This window comes from Armigeres subalbatus, chromosome 1 (genome assembly GCF_024139115.2).
Source record: "Armigeres subalbatus isolate Guangzhou_Male chromosome 1, GZ_Asu_2, whole genome shotgun sequence".
In the NCBI taxonomy this organism is placed as follows: Eukaryota; Metazoa; Arthropoda; class Insecta; order Diptera; family Culicidae; genus Armigeres; species Armigeres subalbatus.
In genome coordinates this window covers 163,186,404-163,206,566 of record NC_085139.1, presented here as the reverse complement: position 1 = coordinate 163,206,566, position 20,163 = coordinate 163,186,404, and the positions used below count along the sequence as shown (strand labels likewise).

At 37.5% G+C, this 20,163-nt stretch overlaps 1 protein-coding gene across 1 annotated transcript in view; it reads right to left on the bottom strand.

Annotated features, from left to right (window-relative positions):
* LOC134205465 (zinc transporter ZIP1) overlaps positions 1 to 16,439 on the bottom strand; it is an 84,978-nt gene extending 68,539 nt beyond the window's left edge. Inside the window, exon 1 of the mRNA XM_062680726.1 lies at positions 14,646 to 16,439. Within this exon, the coding sequence (XP_062536710.1) occupies positions 14,646 to 15,774 (1,129 nt within the window). The 5' untranslated portion in view covers positions 15,775 to 16,439. The remainder of the gene's footprint in view (positions 1 to 14,645) is intronic.
* Positions 16,440 to 20,163: the final 3,724 nt, after the last annotated feature.

Here is a 20,163-nt window from a genome sequence, read left to right as displayed (position 1 = left end):
ATAATTCGTTTCTATGGGTTATATAGGTTATGAACTATAAAAAGAAATTAACAACCCGTTGAGTCTAGTCACTAAAAAGTCACAATTTGCACCCAAAAGTCACTTAAATAAATCACTATTTTTCGGAGAATGGTCACTAAAGTCACTATTTTTGCATTGTCTGTTGTAAAAAGTTCAAAATAAAAATCATTTGTACCTACTATTACGAAGTACAGTACAGAGTACAGAATTGAGAAGTATTGGAACCAGATCCACGTCTGTTGGTGAGCGTTAATACCCTCCGGCGACAAAGATGAATGCTGTCCAATGAGCAGCTCGAAGTAGCTCGAAGTTATTCCCATCCTGCTCACGCTCATTTGTTGACAGAAAAACGAGCAGGACAAGTGAAACTTCGAGCTTCTTCAAGCTGCTCGCTGGACAGCACTATAGTGAACAGCCTCAGTTTCATCACATGACAATGATGTTTGATGTCGTTTGATTTGAGATCATGGACAATAATGAGCGATAAGGTCGTCGATGACAGAAAGTACATTATGGTTGTTAAATGGTTGTTAAATCAGTTTATGATTGTTAAATCCGCCTTGCGACCCTTCGAGATAAGTCTCGAAAAAAAATGTAGAGCAAGTTATGTCAGAAGTGATTCTGGCACAAGCCACTAAATTCAAAGCTTTTGATTGAAATTATTTCAGAAATATCATATTTTTATAAAAAAAAAGATTCTGTTTATTAACAATTAAGAATGGATGCCCAAAAAACTAGTGTGGATGTGAATGAATTGGTCGGATTTTTTAAATCTAAAATAAATTAAAAACTATTTAGATTCAAAAGTTTTTTAACTCGAGATTATTTGACCAATTTTTCATTAACTTCAATACTACTACTACTCCCATTTTTAGGAATGTGCCATATTACTAACACTCCCCACACTGTTAATAAGAGGACAGACATTGATGGACTCAATACCACATACGAAGCCGTTCTACACTACATTCAAAATACAATTAAACCCAGAAAATCGAAGCAAAATAAACAGAGCGCAAATGAGAGGTAAATTATTCGGATAGGGCACTATTGGTTACCAAAAAAGGGGGTTCTCAATGAGGTGGCTATTAGAAGGAAAACTGCGCCAGTTGTCAGTATTTCACAAGTGAAATGGAAAGTGATTCCGAAACGTAAGAAAGATTTTTGTTAAAATTAGTTAATTGATAGATCAAACAAACGTGACAAACAGATGGAAGCAAAAATTTCTAGCTACCGTAAAAAACTAAAAAGCTCCCGAAAAAAATCGAGAATGAAGTTTTATCATGAACCGAAGGAATCAAGAATCGTGCAGTGATATCCCAATCCGCAGGGCTTTTCCGGAGTTTGATGACATCGAGGGAACTTCAGTCAACAAGAAAAGACAGCTTCGGAGTTCTGATGGGCTTTTCTCAAGAATGTCTCACATTGTCATCATAAAACATGGGATCAAATGACCCATTACTAAACAACCTGTTCAATTCTTCAGCATCGGATTTAACACCCTCTAGGCGTTGAATAGGAGTCAACAATCACTTTACAAGTAAGATCCATCCAATATAACCATTAGACTTATTTTCCTTTCCACAAATAACTTATTTAAGACGAAGCACGATTTTTGCTTGAATTTTTGTTAAAGGCTTTGATTTACATGCCACCGTTTGGAATGTCGTCACGATTTTTTAGTCCACCTCATTAGAGTCTGTACAATTGAATGTTATGCTACATCAATATTTTAGAATATCTGTTCAACAAATTATCCAAAAAAAACTATTAATTAAAACATTCTGGACAATTTGTCAGGTTCAAATGCTAGACCAACTCGTCCTTATTAGCTGCTTAACAATCTAGGACACATATCGTGTAGTGACGGTTAACTAAATCAAGTCGCAACAAAACTTTACTCCTATTCTAATGAATATTTATCAAAACTCGTATCTTTAAGCGTTCATCCATCTACAACTTCTGTGTCACTGCCAGTTCACAACTTAATATCCATTGCCAAATAACCTTCTGTACAAAGAGCAAACCTAAACTCTAAGCAATTACCGCAGTCTGTCACAATATAAAACGATTGGCCTGGTAGTAATTTAAAATCCATTTTAACTCAAGTTGTGCACTCTGTTTTTGCACTCTGCAAACAGTTACCTTCACATGATTTCGAAGTACTATTACGATTAAAAAACTGATCTGAAAGACTATTGGTATGAAGTTCACTTCTCTTTTCTCTAGAATGAACCTGGGCGATGGACGTTTTTTCATTTTACTTCTCACTCACTTTTCGTGAAAATTTGTGGTAAGCAATTTCAATAAATTGTGTTTTGACGGGAGTAATTAAAAAGAACGATTCGCAAAATATGGAGATTGTAAGTAAAAATATGGTATAATTTTATCGTCTTATGAGTTTTCGCTTGTTTTTCATCGCTTTTGTTTCTTTTTTCTTTTTCTCGTTCCAGAGAGCGAGTAATGGCGCTTAAACCTAGGCCTATATGTACACTGATGTACATTAGCATTCGTCATGTTTCATAGTAAGCTATCTGAATTTATGCGAATACTTTTGCCCATCAGTGTATAAGCCAGGGCACTAGACTAAAAACTGTGTCCCATCCCAAGACGTCGAGGACCCATGGAGTGTACATTAATCTTCTTAGCAAAGTCACTCCCAACGATTCGTCAATTATATTCCCCCTGAATGTGAAACGGTTGGTACAGTTGTCCCCGTTTTTTCCTTTCGTAGATTCAAAACTCTTCGTTAATCATGTTATTTATTACTAAATAATCTGATTGCCAGAGAGTTCTGGATATTCTCCCAAATTCAAGCCTGCACGGTGGGCCTGGCCGTTTTAATACTTGTGTCGTATTTATGATATGCTGCAAATATTAATGCAGGCAAGAAAATGCTCGGGAATACAACCGACATTTCCAGGATGCTTTTCAATACGGGCTGTGCATGTGCTAAGACAAGACAAGACAAGATATTTGAGCGAAGATAAATCCTTTGTCTTCAAAATAACTGTCAAACGTGTCTCCAAACGGGCATGACGTCACAAATTTAACCAAAATATTAAAGGGCGTGAGGTCATATTCGACTGGTACACGTTAAAAAAATGCAAATGTCATGTATTTGCTCATCCATAAATTCCACTATCTATAATAAAAACCTATTGCTATTTATGCTATTTATGTTAAACATGTATGTATGTACATGTTGGTCAACGCAACTCAAAAGTTATTTTCAGATCAAAGCAATTTTAAAGATCAAAACATTGCAAGGGGATTTGCAAGGGAAAGTTTTTTTTTAAGCTTTAACTTTCGGGGAAATGTTACTTTCGAGAAAATATCATTTACGGGGGAAAGTCATTTTCATGACTAACGAAGGGCCGTTTGACCTAAAGTCATTCGGCCGAATGCTGTTTGGCCGACTAAACCATTAGACAACAACCCATCTGGCCGAAAGTTTTTGACCTAAAATAGCATTTGGCCGAATTGGACATACGGCCAAAAAGCCTTCCGACCGAACTGGTCATTTGACCGAAAATGTCGATTGACCGGATAGGTCGTTTGGCCAAATATGTTGTTTTGTTGAGTAGGTCATTTGACCGAAAATGTCGTTTGACCGGAAATTTCGTTTGGCCGAACAGGTCATAAGGCCCAAAATGTTATTTGGCCGAACGGCTCATGCGATCGTAAATGTTTCTTGCTGAACGGATCATATGGCCCAAATGTCTCACTTCTCACTCCTTATTTCTCTCTGTGAAAAAGGAGAAGTGCGAAGTAAAACGTGATTAGTGTGAAGTAAGAAGTAAGAAATGGGGAGTGAGAAATGAAAAGTGAGACGTAAAATGAGAATTGACAACTAAGATGCCTCACTTCTCAGTTCTCATATCTCACTTGTCACTTCCCTCATCTCACTTCTAACACTCATTTTGACATTGTTGTTTCAAAAGGGCGAAAGTCGCAAACGTAAACAATGACTTTTTCTGCAGATTTCAGGAAGATTAGAGACTTCTGGCGGCATTTTCCACTTCCGTTCGATAAAAGGAGCGCCACCAGTTCCAAGTAATTGTTAGCTGGGAGCCGTTCTAGTTGTTGAGGAATTTGCAGGAAAAGACATTGTTTACGTTTGTGACATTGGCCCTATGGAATAACCGTGTCGACTTCTCATTGTGAAAAATAAGAGAAAAGAAGAGAGAAGTACGAATTGAGATGTCATTCGATGATTCGATGACGGCGCCTTTTATCACTCGCGCGCTTGCTATTGGTACGTTGCACATAGGAGTACGCAGTGTAAAAGCGTGGCTAAAACTATGTCAAACTTTTTGTCGTCTGTAAATGCATTCAATATGAACAGCAAAGTATAATTTGTTTTTATGCTCTTTGCATTCATCTAGCAGTAAAGTATGACCGCTGGCGGCGTCAGTTATTGTTATTTGATAAAGCACCAATTGTCTCAAGAATGCTGCCTTTGAGAACTACAGCGTGCTTGCGGGCGAGTTGTGCTCACCTTTAGCTCAGCCTAATATTTTTCATGTTAATCTTCATTCTTTGATCAATACTTACTAAATTTTCGGAAAACATGTTTTGTTTGTTTACTTTGACTATATAAATTTGTCAACGGATAATATTCAAGTCCTTGGATAATGTTTTGTAATATCAAATGAAGCAGATCCAATAAATATGAAATGCAAATCAACCGCTTTATTTGCTAATAACCTTCTACATCAAAAAAATGCGTTTGCTTTTCATGGGTCGATGTGTTCATCAAAGTCTCACTCTTCTTAGGAAGCGAAACATAATTTATTAATTTATGTAATAAACTTTATCGCTCAAAACCATGATTTTTTTTGTCTAGTTATTTTAGCAAACTTCACTATTTTAAATTAAAAATAAGTCACGATTGCGTGCTGAACGGGTTAGGAACGTAATCAAAAGTTTTAATTTGTAAACTATATTATTGATAAAAAGGAAGAAAAAACCTAGCATTATTATCATAATTATTGACCACTTTAAAACGGCTTCAGATCAAATCATTCTTAAAAACGTATTGCATACCCTCATTATTGATATCTATATTGATTTTCACCTTAAAAATCATTAAAAACCAAGAAAAACACGATAAAACAAGAACATTTTTTAAATATGACAATTGCGATAAAACTAGCATTGAAATTATGATGAAGTTTTGACAGCCAGCATTGCTTACAAGTAAAAATATTGTTTCAAAAATCTCATGGCAAATTAGTATCACTATTTGAGAGTTCAATAAGAGACTGTCAAGGTTAAAAGACTATTATTCTTCCATTTATTTCCACTATTCACTAGTGAATAATGGAAATAAATGGAAGAATAATAGTCTTTTAACCTTGTAGCATTTCCCCTAAGACGCTCTAAAATAATTAATCAAGAGAATGTCGCCAAACCAGCTGTATCTGATGTGGTTAGTTTTGAGTTTTAAACGGTGATACATCGATGATGAAAACCGCTTTTAATATTTCCGATACAAAGTCGGTGTTCATTCAGGTTAAAACTTAAGGGGCAATGTTGTTTCCCAGGAAAACAATAGTAAGGAACATCATTTTGTTACACAAATTGCAGGAAAGTGATGGTGCGCATGTCTGTGCCGGGAGGTAATACTCGTTGCGTACGGGATTACGACTTGCCGCCAAATGTAACAAATAGCGAATTTTCTTCTGTACTGCCGCAGTTCGGTAAAATGATAGGAATTGTGCGTGAACGATTTCGAGCTGAGTTTAATCTGGAAATGTTCACAGGTGTGCGTCAAACGGAGTGCTTCACGTGCACATCAGATGGACATTTGAAATAAGTTTGTTTGCTTTTGTAATAGCAAGTAAAATTGCAAACCAATAGAGGGCAATCTTCAAAAACGTAATGATGGAACCAGGACGGGTGATAATGGATCTAGCGGTCCTATACAGCAAAAAGTAAAATCGAAACAGAAAGCGATAAAAAAAACTATGTCGAAGCATCAACAACTATTGTATTCCGCCTCAATAAACAATGTAGCCAACTTCACCAAAAGCCATAGACAACAGCCATGTCTTATTGCTAGCAGAATTAAATTCAATTTATCAAATTGATGTTTTCGGCCATACGACCTGTTCGGCCAAATTCGGACAATCGTTATTTTCGGCCAAAAGATCTATTTGGCCAGACGATTTTTTCGGCCAAATGGCTTGTTGGTAAAATGCCCTTTCTGCCAAACAACCTTTTCAGTCAAGCGACTTTTTCGGGTAAAAGACATTTTCGGCCACATGTGAATCCAGATCCAACGATACCTTCCCACTAACAAACCATCCTTCCTGTGATTTTTGCGGAGACGCAGAGGTAAATACGGTCAAATTCACCTACTAACTTTCCTTCCCGCTTCTTATCTGATTGTAAGGACGTGGCCGGCGCCGTTATTGATCATTATATTCAGAAAAATATATAAAGCTCTTTTAGTGGAATGTATTCAACCTTCTAAGACGAATTAAGTACTCTCCATTTAATTCCACCAGTTAATTTTCGTTATCTTTGCAGATACGTATTTCGACCACAACTGTGTAGTCGTCTTCAGTGTCTCGTACTTGACTCGACTAACTTGATTCATTGTGCAATTTCACTGATCCTGATCAATCACGGAGTAGCAACCATAGATATGTACAGTCAGTCTAAGCTAAGCTAAGCTAAGCTAAAAGACATTTTCGGCCACATGTCTTTTGCAGCCGTAAATCCCTTTCGGCAAAATTTCATTTTCCATTGAACGGTTTTCAGCGTAACAATCGGTTTGGCCAAACTTTCAATCCGCTAGATGGAGCAAAGATCCGGCAAAGGGGTTTTCTATTCACTTTCACCTATTTTGGAACGATTATTTTAAAAAAAATGAGAACTTCTGATTAACATGATTAACAAACAAGAAAATGAGAAAATTTCGCTATTCATTGTGTTTTTTCATTAGCAGATCCAATTATTCCATTCCTCTGATTGTTACCTCATCTCGTATATTATTTTAAGGAAAGTTTTTTGAGAAGGTCATTGAGGTCTAAAACTAAATTAAATGGATGAATATTTAAAAGATAAAATATAGAATACGAAAGGGTTTCCACTTTAACTCTAAAGTGGAACCCGTCTCAAGAAGCTCTGAGAGGAATTGGAATCCTCTATTCCAATTATTCTTTTAAAAGTAAAATGGTTTGTATTGTAAATAAAACTGCAGTCATAATAAATTCAATTTCTGATATGCGTTCGAATGATGAGAAATTGTTATAATTATGGTCGCCTTTTTCATCTTCTTTATATTAATTTTATCATTTTACTTTGATACAGTGTAAGTAGTTCAGCTAATAATAATTGATCATATCTAAAAACTTTTCATTTACACAGTTCTTCAAAATTATTTCATAATTTTGGGCTTCTCCTCATTCGAATAATTCATGCAATAATATAGGCTTCAGCCTTCTTATTGAATTTCAGCTTATTTTCTCACATTTCTTGTGAATATTGGCTAGTTATGAGTATTTCGTAAATCTTGATTTATTCAGAAAAAATCGTTTTAAAATATTTATTTTATTTATTTATTTCTAAAACCTTGTCAGGTTGATTTGTAGCCCATTGTTATCCTTGACGATACTACCTAACGGCGCCGTTTTTCAGTCCTTACAGTGCAGCTTTGTTGATTTTGAAATACTCCGATGAAAATCAATGATTGAAATCGAATGAGTTCCTCCGAGTGGTTCATGCCGTGGCCGTCTCTGACGCCTCAGAAGTCGAATTATTCGATTCAGTGATTCAATTTTGCAAGATGTAGATCACCATGAAGGTCGCGGATCGCTTGTTGAACTGGCAGCACCTGGTTCTAGAGCTCACTACCATCACAATATGGAGGAACTGTTGTAAACAATTAGTGTTCTTATTCCGGAACAAGAAAAAGTTTAAATTCTGATGCCGAATGCAAGGATCGATAATAAGACACAGCTAAATTTCTTTCTGTTCACCGAACTCCAGGAAAGTAGTGTCCGCTGATTAGAAGAAAGATGTCGTCAGCTTATTGGTTTACAGAAAGGCATTTCGACCGTGAAAACTTGGTCAACACAGTAGAAAGTTTTACAGAGATCACGAAACCGAACAGGAAAAAACATGAGAGCAGGCATATCACAGCCGGTTTTTCAATCAGGCTACTAATTTTCGCAAATGAATCAGGTGGAACCCAGGTGGTACCACTGACGCGACACTCAAAGGCTTGATCGAGTCTTGTTTGGGCATCAGATGTACCATCGAATGCCGACTTTCGAAAGGGGATGGCGTGCGAGAACTGTGGGTTATCCTCCCATTAACTATTTGTATCGCGTAAAAAAAAAACTGGCATAGCAGAGAGCCACGCCCAAAACAGCGCAAATTTAATCGATTTATCGCTTAGATGTCCTAGATCGTTTAAATGTTAGGCGAATTTGTTGGAAAAGAACAACATCCAATTGCGTAATTTTCCGCGTCGCCATTTTTTCGTGTGTTGATATCCTTTTTTGTGTAGTCTGGTCGACTCAAATTTGGCCATTAGCTCTATCTACAGCCTGGAAGATGTTCAATATTCAGTCCACAAACTGAAAGTTCAGATGAAAAAACGAGTGTCGAGTTACCACTTTCGCTAACTGCTTCAGAGCAGCATACAGCAGAGCTGTACAATAACAGAGATTTCTGGATGCTGGCATCATCGAACCCAGCAACTTGAATTGGATGCTGAACTGCGTGCCAGTCGTGGAGCCTCATAAGGTTCGGCTTTTGCTAAGACGCGCGTAAGATTATCGAACGTACTGTGCGTGATGCTTAACCCTTGCCGAATCCTAAGCCAACTCGCCACAGGATTTTCATCGGAATATGCAAATTATTGCCGATGATTCATTCCTATCTTCAGCGAGACTTGCGCGTCTTTTTCGGACTTCTCAATTCTGAAACCTAATTCATCGGTTTCTATTTTATTTGTCTCAATTTTCATATAGGAAGCTCACCACTCGCTCCTCAGAAAATGTATCACGCTGATGACAAGGAAGCTCTAGCCACTTTGCATTCCACCGATTTTATGGTACGCATCCTTGATGGAGAAAGTTGCAAGTCGCCTCGAAGTCATATCCCATAAAAAATATTGTTAAATATTCATATAAAAGTGAATGTAAAAATCTGAAGCATTTTTTATTAAGGATTATTGTACATAAATTTCTCAAGCGAACCAGGATACATATCCGACCTTCTTCTGCATGGTCTACTTTCCTACCACGCATTTCACCGCATTATTCTATCATTCAACACACTCAGTAACATGGTTTTTGTGCTTTATATGATTAAAGTAAAATGCGTCTGCTTTTCTAATCAAATTTTCTATACTGCGTGGAAGGCATTATTTTAATTTATGAGAACGCGTGTTGTCTGCGAAAAAGATATTAGATTAAGTAGCATTTCCATATTATGATAATTTCAAACTTTGTATTTCACAACTTTGCATAATCTTGCCGCCTAAAAATAGACATCTCAGAATCTAGTTTTAAAGGAAACAACACAAACCATTAAAAATCAAAATTCACCCGTCTTGGTCCACGCAGTCTTCGCCGCGAGCCAGCCAGCGTGGTATGTGCGAATAGAGCGCGCAGTGTGCCATGCTTGATGTGAATGGATGGATATTTGCCATAACGGATTGGAATGGAATGGAACGGAACAAAACCACAAGTTCCAAGCGATGCCATCGGGTCTCCACACCGATGGTGCTGCTGGTTAGATGGAATAGCCGTAGGTAGAAGATCAATTACCAACCCTATTCGATTCCAATCAGCGGCGATCAACGACAACACCGAACGACGCGCGACGCAACGGTCAGACTAGGGCGCGGACGGGCGACTTAAATGCTAGGGCAGAATAAGTCAGCGCTCTACGACGAACGACGACAACGGGCGGGTACCATTCATTCGTCAGAAACCAGTTTGGCGGTGATTCTGTTTTGTTCCGCTCTTTCTGCAAGCCCCAACAACCAACAACCAACGGTTCCGTGCCCGTCTACCTGTGTGTGGTGATTAAAGTGAATGTGAAGCTGCATCTGCGGAATCGGATGGATAGGCCTACCCGCGGCACGGGCTGTGAATTTCTCAGCTCTTCCACGTTGAACTTGTGGAGTGATTTGCGCGGGCTTTTGTTTGTGGGGAAATACGCTTCCCTGTTCGGCGATGTGACGAAGGGAATGTACGACTTCAAGGTTAAAATTTGATGGATCCATCTGGTTTTGATTGCCAACTGGCATGTGCTTTTGTAAAATAGTCAACATCCATGTGGTATTCGTAAAGGGTATTGTTTGTAGGTCAATTTATGTATCATCACATCCAGTTGAAGCCGAGCAATCAGGATATGAATTGTTGATAATCTCAAGAGACAAATATAATTGTACAAAAGATGCCACAATCCACACATCAAATCTGAACGTGTCGAACAAACTTACGAAAAAGCAACTAGGTTACGTTAACATCATCGATGGACCCAAGGGTGCATCGACTCACTTAGTATGCGTTTGACTCGTTAGCTTGTAGTTCAATGTAAAAAGCTGAGTTTCAAAATTATGAACAATTTAAAGCGAGGCCAAATTTTTCGTAATTTATTGTCGCTTACGTGTGTTTCAAACCAGCCCATGATTTCGGTAACACGAATAACAACAAACACATCGATCTATAGTTATATAGATCTGGGACAATTTAAATTTCGAATTATAAATTTCGACAATTTAAAAATCGAAATCATAAAATTTCAAAATTTCAAAATTTCAAAATTTCAAAATTTCAAAATTTCAAAATTTCAAAATTTCAAAATTTCAAAATTTCAAAATTTCAAAATTTCAAAATTTCAAAATTTCAAAATTTCAAAATTTCAAAATTTCAAAATTTCAAAATTTTAAAATTTCAAAATTTTAAAATTTCAAAATTTCAAAATTTCAAAATTTTAAAATTTCAAAATTTCAAAATTTCAAAATTTCAAAATTTCAAAATTTCAAAATTTCAAAGTTTCAATATTTCAAAACTTCAAAATTTCAAAATTTCAAAATTTCAAAATTTCAAAATTTCAAAATTTCAAAATTTCTAAATTTCTAAATTTTAAAATTTCAAAACACACAATCTTGTCTAGTTTGATACTATTATTATTTAAAAATACATGCGAAAATTCTGCCGAAAACAATCCATTCACAGAGGTTTGTGAGTGTGAAACGCAAGAAACGCTATACCTTCACAAGGTGGATCAACATAACCTATAAGTAGTCTTGCAGTGGGGTTATCACGTCAATCTAGAAAGTAGTAGGATGTGGGTTCGAATCCAACCAAGACACGTGGAATCTTTTTCGCAAAATAACATCAGCTGTTCCATTTCGGAAAAAATTACCGAGATTTCGGTCAACTTTACCAATTCATTGGTAATCGTTACCGAGATCTCGGTTGAAAGTCATCTTCGCCGAATTTCGGTAATATTGTGACGAAATTTCGGTAAAAGAATCGCCGAATATCGGTAAAAAAAATACCAAGATCTCGGCTGTTGGAATTTCGGCAAAAAATTTTCTGAGGTCGGCAAACTAATTTAAGTGTAAAGAAAGAATTTTTAAAGTAATTCCAGAAGGAGTTCCTGAATGTAAACCGGAAAGAACTTATAAAGGTATGTAGTGTTTTAAGGTAAGGTATTTTCAAGGAACTTTCACAAAAATTACTCAAAAGAATTTTCAAAAAAATTACTCAAAGGAATCTCTGCAGGAATTCTCAACGGTATATAAAGGAATTTCCAAATTATTACCCAAAGGAACCCCTAAAAAATTTGAAAGAATTCTTTATGGAATATGAAGGATTTTTCTATGGTATTTCTGAAAAAAATAAAAGAAACAAATTTCCCCAAAAAAAGGAATTTAGAATTTCTATAAGTTTTTTTTAATGAAAATTCTAAAAAAAAAACTGAAGAAATTCCATAGAAATTTTTTGTCGAATTTCCTAAGCAACACATGATTTCTTAATAATCCAAAAAAAATCTGAACAATATTCCGAGGAAATTCTTTCGCGAATTTTCAAAACCTGGCGAAATTTCCGAAGGAATTCAAAAAAAAATAGCAGGAAATTTCAAAAACAAAATCCTAGGGAATTTTCCGATGGTATTTTTCAAGCACCGGGGATTTTTCGGCCTTGCCACGTCAGCAATTTAAACGAAGTATTTTTTATGGGTGACGTTTTAAGTAATGGGTATGCCATCTTTTTCAAGGGTTAGTATTTCTAATAGAATGTTGGAAGGTATTACCAACAACATTTTTAAAGGAATTCATAAATGTAAAAATAAAATAAAATCCTTCAGGAGTTCCTGTGAAAATTCCTTCAGAGATGCGTTGTTCTAGAACTTTGGAAGGAATTCCTGGGAGAAAGTTGAAATTTTCGAAGGAATGACTTCTTGTTCCATTTTTGCATTCGTATATCATGAGGATAACATGATGATACTTTTATGTCCAGGGAAGTTGAGACAATTTCCAATCCGAAAATTGCCTAGACCGGCACCGGGAATCGAACCCAGCCACCCTCAGCATGGTCTTACTTTGTAGCCGCGCGTCTTACCGCACGGCTAAGAAGGGCCCGAACAAGGGGTAACCAACTCTAAACTTTTGACAGTATCCAGAAATACTCACAAATACTAGCGAAAAACTACGTCGTATCTATGGCAAACTGATCGAAGAGCCCTGGTTGGGAAAGCATGAAACACAACGCTACACAGTCCACCCCGTTTTAGGCAACACATAATTTCTGTCTCCTTTACATTCTAAAAAAATCACTGCACAACTATTTCTATTACTAATACTTTTTGGACAATCTCTGGGGCTCCTGTTTTGGTTTGATGGTATAAGGAGTATAAAATGCAGTTTGAAAGTTGTCTAGAATCTGTAGACAGTAGAAATCAGATGTTTACAAAACGGGGGAGCACTGTGTTTCAACAACTAACTGGCAAACGCCATAACAACCGAGCTAGCAACCGTATCATTGTTTGAAGGAAATCATGGATACTAGAAATATCACGAAATACTATCGCAAAGTTTAGAGTTAGTTGCCCCTTGGGCCCGAATGAATAACTACCAGTGGCTATTTTCGAAAGAATTCATGGAGAAATTCTAAAAGGAATTCTCGAAGCTGTTCCTGAAGGAATTCCGAAGGAATTTCTGGAGAAATCCAGGAATCTCTTTGCATATTTCAATAAGTATTTCTATGAAAACTCTATTCGAAATTTGTTCCTAAAATATTTTAGGAATTGCTGCGAATTATGTTCAGGAACTCTTTCAGATATTCCCTTAGGAATCCTTTAAAAATTCCATTGGAAACTCTTCTTCCTTCAAAAATTGCTCGACGAATTCGTTCGAAAATTCCGTCAGATTTTTTGAACATTCCTTCATAAATTCAGATTTTTTTTTTCAGGGCTAATCCGAAAATTCTTCTTGAAATTTATTTGGGAATTCCTCCACAAAATCTTCTAGAAATTTCCTCTAGGATTAATTTAAAAAAAAAAACTTCGGTACACATTTCAAATTTGGATCTACAATACCAATACCTTACTCGACATTGGCTTAGACTTGAATGCAACCCGACATTAGTTCCGACTTTGATAGAACTTTTTCCTATCTCGACTAGGCATTTGTCCGACATAAAACATGGATGAACATTTAATCAACTCCATATTTCTCAATACCTCGGGAGAACTCTGAGGATCGTGTGAACTGAACAAAACAGTAACAATAATGTCTCTAGGTGTTAAAAATAGACTCTATAAGACGATATTATCCCTACATGAATGCTCATGACAATTTACTACATTATTTCGGAATAACTAGCCCGAAATAAAATTATTTTTTCAAGTGTACGTTATATCGGGGGAAAATGTACGCTCTATCGAGTGTACGTTCGGGGGTATGTTATATCGAAAATTAGCTGTAATTGTTGCTCAATGAATTTATAATCAAGGTTAAGAGACATCTTGATCAACATCTATGGCAGCCAAAATTAATATTTTAAGTTCCAAACATTGATGCCAAATTCAGAAGAAAATTAGGTCATTTTTTTTTAATTTCGAACATGTTCCACCACATAGCTTAACTTAAATAATATGATTCGTCTAATTCACACTCTTATGATCTGCGTCTAATGCAGAATGTCTCTTTTTTCACTATACTCTACCCCACTCCCAGTAAAAAATAGACGACCAAATCACTGATTGGGGGCATTTATAAACCGAGATAAAAGAAAATAAAACATAAAATGAAACAAAAGACACCATCTGTATGTTTTAATAAATAGAGATAATTTATGCAAATTTGTTTATTTCGATGGTTATATACGTTTTCTATTCTTTGGTGATATTAATCTTATTATCAGGGTATAATAACTTAAAATCGCTATTCCGAGGTCAATAAACCATTCGATTTACCGTCCCTTCGAAACTATCTGACTCTGGCGTCCGCGACTAGGCTAATAAATTATGCAGCTCGTGGACTGCTGCCGGCTACGTGCGTTCGTCTTAAAGTGCTACACATTTGCAGTACACTACACATAGAGAAGAGATAAACACCGACAGTGCATGCATTCTTTACTCACTTGCAAACTTGATGCCGAACATGAAGAAGAAGCCGCAAAATACGGACAGATACTGCCACAGTCCCGACCGGTCCTTGGAGAGCACTTCGAAGAAAATAACATAAAGCAACGTTCCGGAGGCCAGCCCTTGCAGAATAACGGACACCACTTCCATGTCGTCTGCGTTGGAACCGTTACTCAGGAGGATTCCGATTGCCATGCCCAGCGGGCTGACAACTGAGTACGTGAAGATGTATGCCACTGCCAGCCAGAACTTGGTGCGGGCGACAATCAGTTCCACTCCCACGCAGAACGCTATCACGTACTTGTGAGCCGCCACCGCTCCAAACATATACCAGACCGTTGCGGCGGATCCTTCCAGGCCAACCGCCAATCCCTCGAACAGTTCGTGCACCGAAAGGGCCAACACAATCAACAAGCCACGAATAGACGAGACAATCGTTCCGTCCATCTGCGGCGGTGGGACATGGTGGTGCACATGGTGGTCATGGGGGTGCGAAGGGTGGACAACCGGCATATCAGTCGAAATACCCCGCTTCTGGTTCTCCATATCATTCGAGATTAAATCTGCTGTGGAGATACTTCCGGTGCGATTTTCGGTGTTTTTCTTTCGCATAATAATGCTTTCCCTCGCATGTGTGCCTCTCATAATAGCGCCACCGGCGACTTCCAGCTCGTTTAATTTGGCTTCGTTGAGCTTGCGCTCATGTCGGTGCAGATACACGTGGACCAACTCTTCGACCAAATAGATGATGAAGAAACCACAACACATTAAAAATTCTCCTAAACTAAAGCTCAGCTCCGGTATCCGCCCCGCTTCCGTAAGTTCGAGAATGGCTTCGTTGATCTCCGGTATCAAATGTTGAAAAGTAGTACACAGCAGTGCCCCACCTCCAAATGACAACAATATGGAAACAACGAAACTGGCTTTCGCGTCGGCGGCACTGTCCGTCCATTTGAACCATTTCGCCAGTTTGAACGGCACCATTCCGCAAACCATGCTCACTGCGAACAGAACCACCATGGCCGTTGCCTTGGCTGCCACAATGGAGCCTTCATCTTCATGGTCGTCGCCTTCGTCGGCGCGCGCGACTCTTATTAGGTTCTCGAATGTGGTGTTGGCATCCATCTCGGCAAATAATGAGCACTATTGACTGAAATTAGGATAATGGTTTCACTACACAAACACCGCTAAATTGCTCCGAAGGATGCGATTTCCTTTGTTTTGTGGCTGCCTGACAGCGCTAATTATTCACCGACACCAAAGCACACCGTTCACTTGATCGGATTAACCTTTCCAAGGATCGATCGAAAACGCGCCACGCGATCGCACAAAACCGCTCTCTCCTATCCCGAGGACAAAAACCGACTAACTGGGGTGGCTCCAAACCCTTACGTCTTATAGTAAGTAGTCTTCTAGTCTAGACTCGTATGACCGCGGAGAGTAAGTACTGTGCTCGTGCGTCGACGTTGTTATTTCCTCTCCGGCTTCTCCAAGACGACTAATGCGCTGGCTCAAGACAGGTACGTACCGCTGCTGATGGGTTGACGAGCTGATGACGACGATGGCATGGCATGGGGGCTGCTCTCCGTTGTTGCTGCCTGCCGTTTGTGTAAGTAGGCTGCGGGAGCGGTATCCAGTGGTCTGTCCAGCGCCTACTGCTGCTGCTGCTGCCTACCGGTGTTAGTGAGTACCTGTTTGCATTAACGGACTGTTTATCTTCCAGCGATATCGTTTAGATCCTCTCGGTGCGTTGATCCAGAAGGCGAGTCGAACAGCAGCAAACTACCCGCAGGTCCACCAGATGTCAATAGCTCGCGTCCGTAGGAGCGCGAATCGGTTTTATATAGACAACTATATCAGTCAAGTGATGAGCACACATTATTAAAACAAATCATGACCAGAATTGGGATTAAAATGCACTTTTATCTTTCGTACGTGCGACTCCAATCGAATCACCGGCGCGACGCCAGCGTTAGGGTTACATTGACCATCAATTTTGCCTCGAAATCTATAGTTTTGGTAACTGTTATCATATGCTAGAAAATGATACAAAAATTTGAAATTTTGCCTTCCACAATTTTATATAATATCAAAATAAGGTTCTTTAAATTACGAATCATAGAAAAATACTTTATTTTATATTCGGTTCGATTAGTTATTCACTCGATTTTAAAAATTGGACTATAGAGAACACTTATCAATATAAGCTTGTTTTCTAAATCATTTGCTTTTCTTTCCACGCAAACGTTTGATATGAAGTGCTGCGAAGTAACTCAATTTAATGTTCAGAATTCGAGAACAAATCAGAAAGAAATTCTTTGCTTATTTTACTTTTGCACAGTTAACACTAAACACTTTTGCTGATATGTAAGACCTCATGGGAACATCATCGAGAAATAGCCCTCCGATTATCAATGCTGTTCATGGTTAGTAATGACATCTGCTAACTCTGCATTATTATTGAATAAGTTTAGCAGATCAAATGCAGTCTTCAGCCAAAGAATGCAATTGGCATAAACTCAACTCAAAAGGATAAATGGGTGTGTGAAAAATTAAAAAAAAACTGTGTACTGTAATGCTGTAAAATATAGTATTTATTGTCCAACACTCGCATAATGGACGCCATCGACGAAGCTGTATATGATCACGATGATTTATTTGTAAACACCACATTGCTTTACCTGTGCAAATAGACCCTTTTGCATTGAGCCTAATCCTAAATAATGAATTATTCATGCGTGTTGCATTTTGACAAGACAAGCCTGAATAAATACGTTGAGAAATTTCACCTACCCGAGGCAATTTTAAAACCCAGGACGATATGCTCTGCCAATAACATTCGTTAACCGTTCCAAGAACTTGGCCTGTATTTCAATATCCATTAGTGTTCGATTAGAATTTTCGCAATTATTAACTCTCTTAAACCCATTTCTTTATTTTTGCTGAAAATCACCGTTGTTTTCTAGAATCGATCTAAATACGTTTTGAGTAATAAAACTTTTCAATTTGCAATCATCAATTCCAGATTTTGAATTTTTAGAATTTTGTTTTTCAAGTTTCTTATCCAATAAAATAGTTTCTTGAATTGAATATTCATGTTTTTTTTTGTTTTTAACGTATTTAAATTAGTTTTAACATACATATTGAAAAATTGTTATTGTATTGTTAATCCATCTGACCAAATTGTCTACATGGATACTTAGTCTAATATTAACCTAGTTGCAACAAATTCGAATTTATAACACGGTTTTTTAACTTAAGATTGTAAAATCAAATCTATATACATAAAAATGAATTTCTGTCTGTCTGACACTCTTACCCTTATAGACTCGGAAACTACTGTATTTTGTTTTTGGGACCGGGGAATGTTCTTATGATGGTTCGAGACCCCTCCTCCTCTGGAAAGTGGGGCTCTTAACACCAAACACCAATTTCTTCATAACTCGAGAATTAATCAAGCAAAGCAATGAAACCAAATCTGGCATACAGGTTTTGGAAGGGAAGATATGTTTCTGTGGTGGTTCGAAACTCCTCCTCCTGGAAAGGGGGGCTCTCATACAAACGAGGCATAAATTTCTGCATAAGTCGAGAACTAATCAGGGAATAAATAAATTTAAGGCGAAACGAAGTTCGTCGGGTCTGCTAGTCTTCTATATAATAAAAATTAGTTGAGATTTCCTTCCTGACGATTTAACTCGCGAACGGGTTAACCGATTTGCAAGATTTTTTCCCTAATCGATTCGTTTCGGGTCCGCAATGTTTATATATATAAAAAGTGGTTGAATTTAACGAGAAAAGGTGAAAAAACATTAAAATACATTTTGGGTCTGCTGTTGAGGAAAACAAAACAATCGCACGGAAATTGATCTAGAGTGCGGTGATGCAAACAGTTCATTGTGACATTTGCAACACCCGGGCAAAGCTGGGTTTCTTTCGCTAGTCTTCTATATAATAAAAATGAAATGGTCTGTGTTCGTATCCACATAACTCGAAAACGACTGGACAGATTTTCTCCATTCCTTCGGCAAATATGCCCGAGCTTTTTTACTCATTTCGAATTCTAACAGTTAACTGCAAGAACTTATCAAGTTGTAGGTGGATAGAAGATGGAAATGGTATGAAAGCCCATCTCCAGTTTTAGCGATTGCTAGAACATGAGAAATATATGAAAAGATGCAATGTAGAAGGAATGGAACGGGCCTGGGATTGAACCCATGACCTCCTGCGAATGAGGCAGAAGCGGTAGCCATATGACCACCAAGCCGTTTAGTTTAAAATCATAAAAGGTTTAGTGGAAATTCCGGAAAATAGCTCGTGGAAATTTTGAAGATTTTGCTATATACGCAAAAGAATCTTGTACGAACAGTTTTCTGCGGAAGCTCTGAAGAATTTTCCGTGAAAACTCCAAGGCATCTCGTGAAAATTCCAGAGATTTTTCCATAGAAACTCTTTAAAGTTTCTCGCGCATTTTTTGCAAAATTGTTTTTGTATATTTCGAAAATTATTAAACAGAAATTCGTAGATATTCTGAAATTTGGAAATTTGGATCAATTTCTCGTAGAAATTCTGATGATTTTTGCACTAATAATTTTCCTTGCGAGTTCCAAAGAGCTTCCCTTGAAATATCCAAATAATTCTCGAAACTTCATAATAGTTCCGGTGAAAAAAAAAATCAAAAATAATTTCTCAATGAATATTTTGGAAAAAATTGGTCAATTTTGTGAGGAAGTTTCTTTGACTTTTTCCATGAAATTCTAAGGATTCTTCCGTTAATGTCTTGAAAATATAAAAAAAATGCAAAAAAAACTTGAAAAAATATGAATGTTAAAAAAGGTCACACCGCAGCTGCCGCCGGCTAAAATGGCTTTCGGCGTGACGCCTGAAAAGTCGCCGCCTCCGCCGGTGCTGATAAACGCCGCCGCCGACGATTTGCGAACCGGCGCACACCTCTAGGTTGAACAAACTTCACATAACAAGACATGGGTCTGAGTATGTTCTGAACTCAGTGCATCTGAAGGTTAACCTTTACAATACCAACAGACAAAAAAGACTTAAATTTATTTTCCAAATCAAGCTCTCATTTCGTTAATAATCAAACGATTTTAATGAACCAGGCATGGTTGGATCGAAAATTTAATTTATTTTGACGAAACGGTTTGAGGACGTGAATTTTCGAATAATGGTTTCAGATTGAGGAAAAAACCCGTGAGGTACTTAGAATAAACCAGAATATATTTTTTCGAAGAAAATCACGAAAACAAATATATTGTTCATGGAAAATCTATAAAATATGGTGAATTTAAATGCAAGCATATGTTGTATTTGAAATTTCTAGGACCAAACTGTTGGTTCCGAGAACATGGTTGCTTTGATATCGGTTTCGGGAGGGACCTAAAGTGAACACTTCCAAAAATGGACATAGTCGAATGGCCAAATATGCAAAAAGAGCTCATGCCGTATACTTTTAAGTGTGTTTGGTCCCCTTCAGGACTTCGACTACTCAAAAATCGTGAT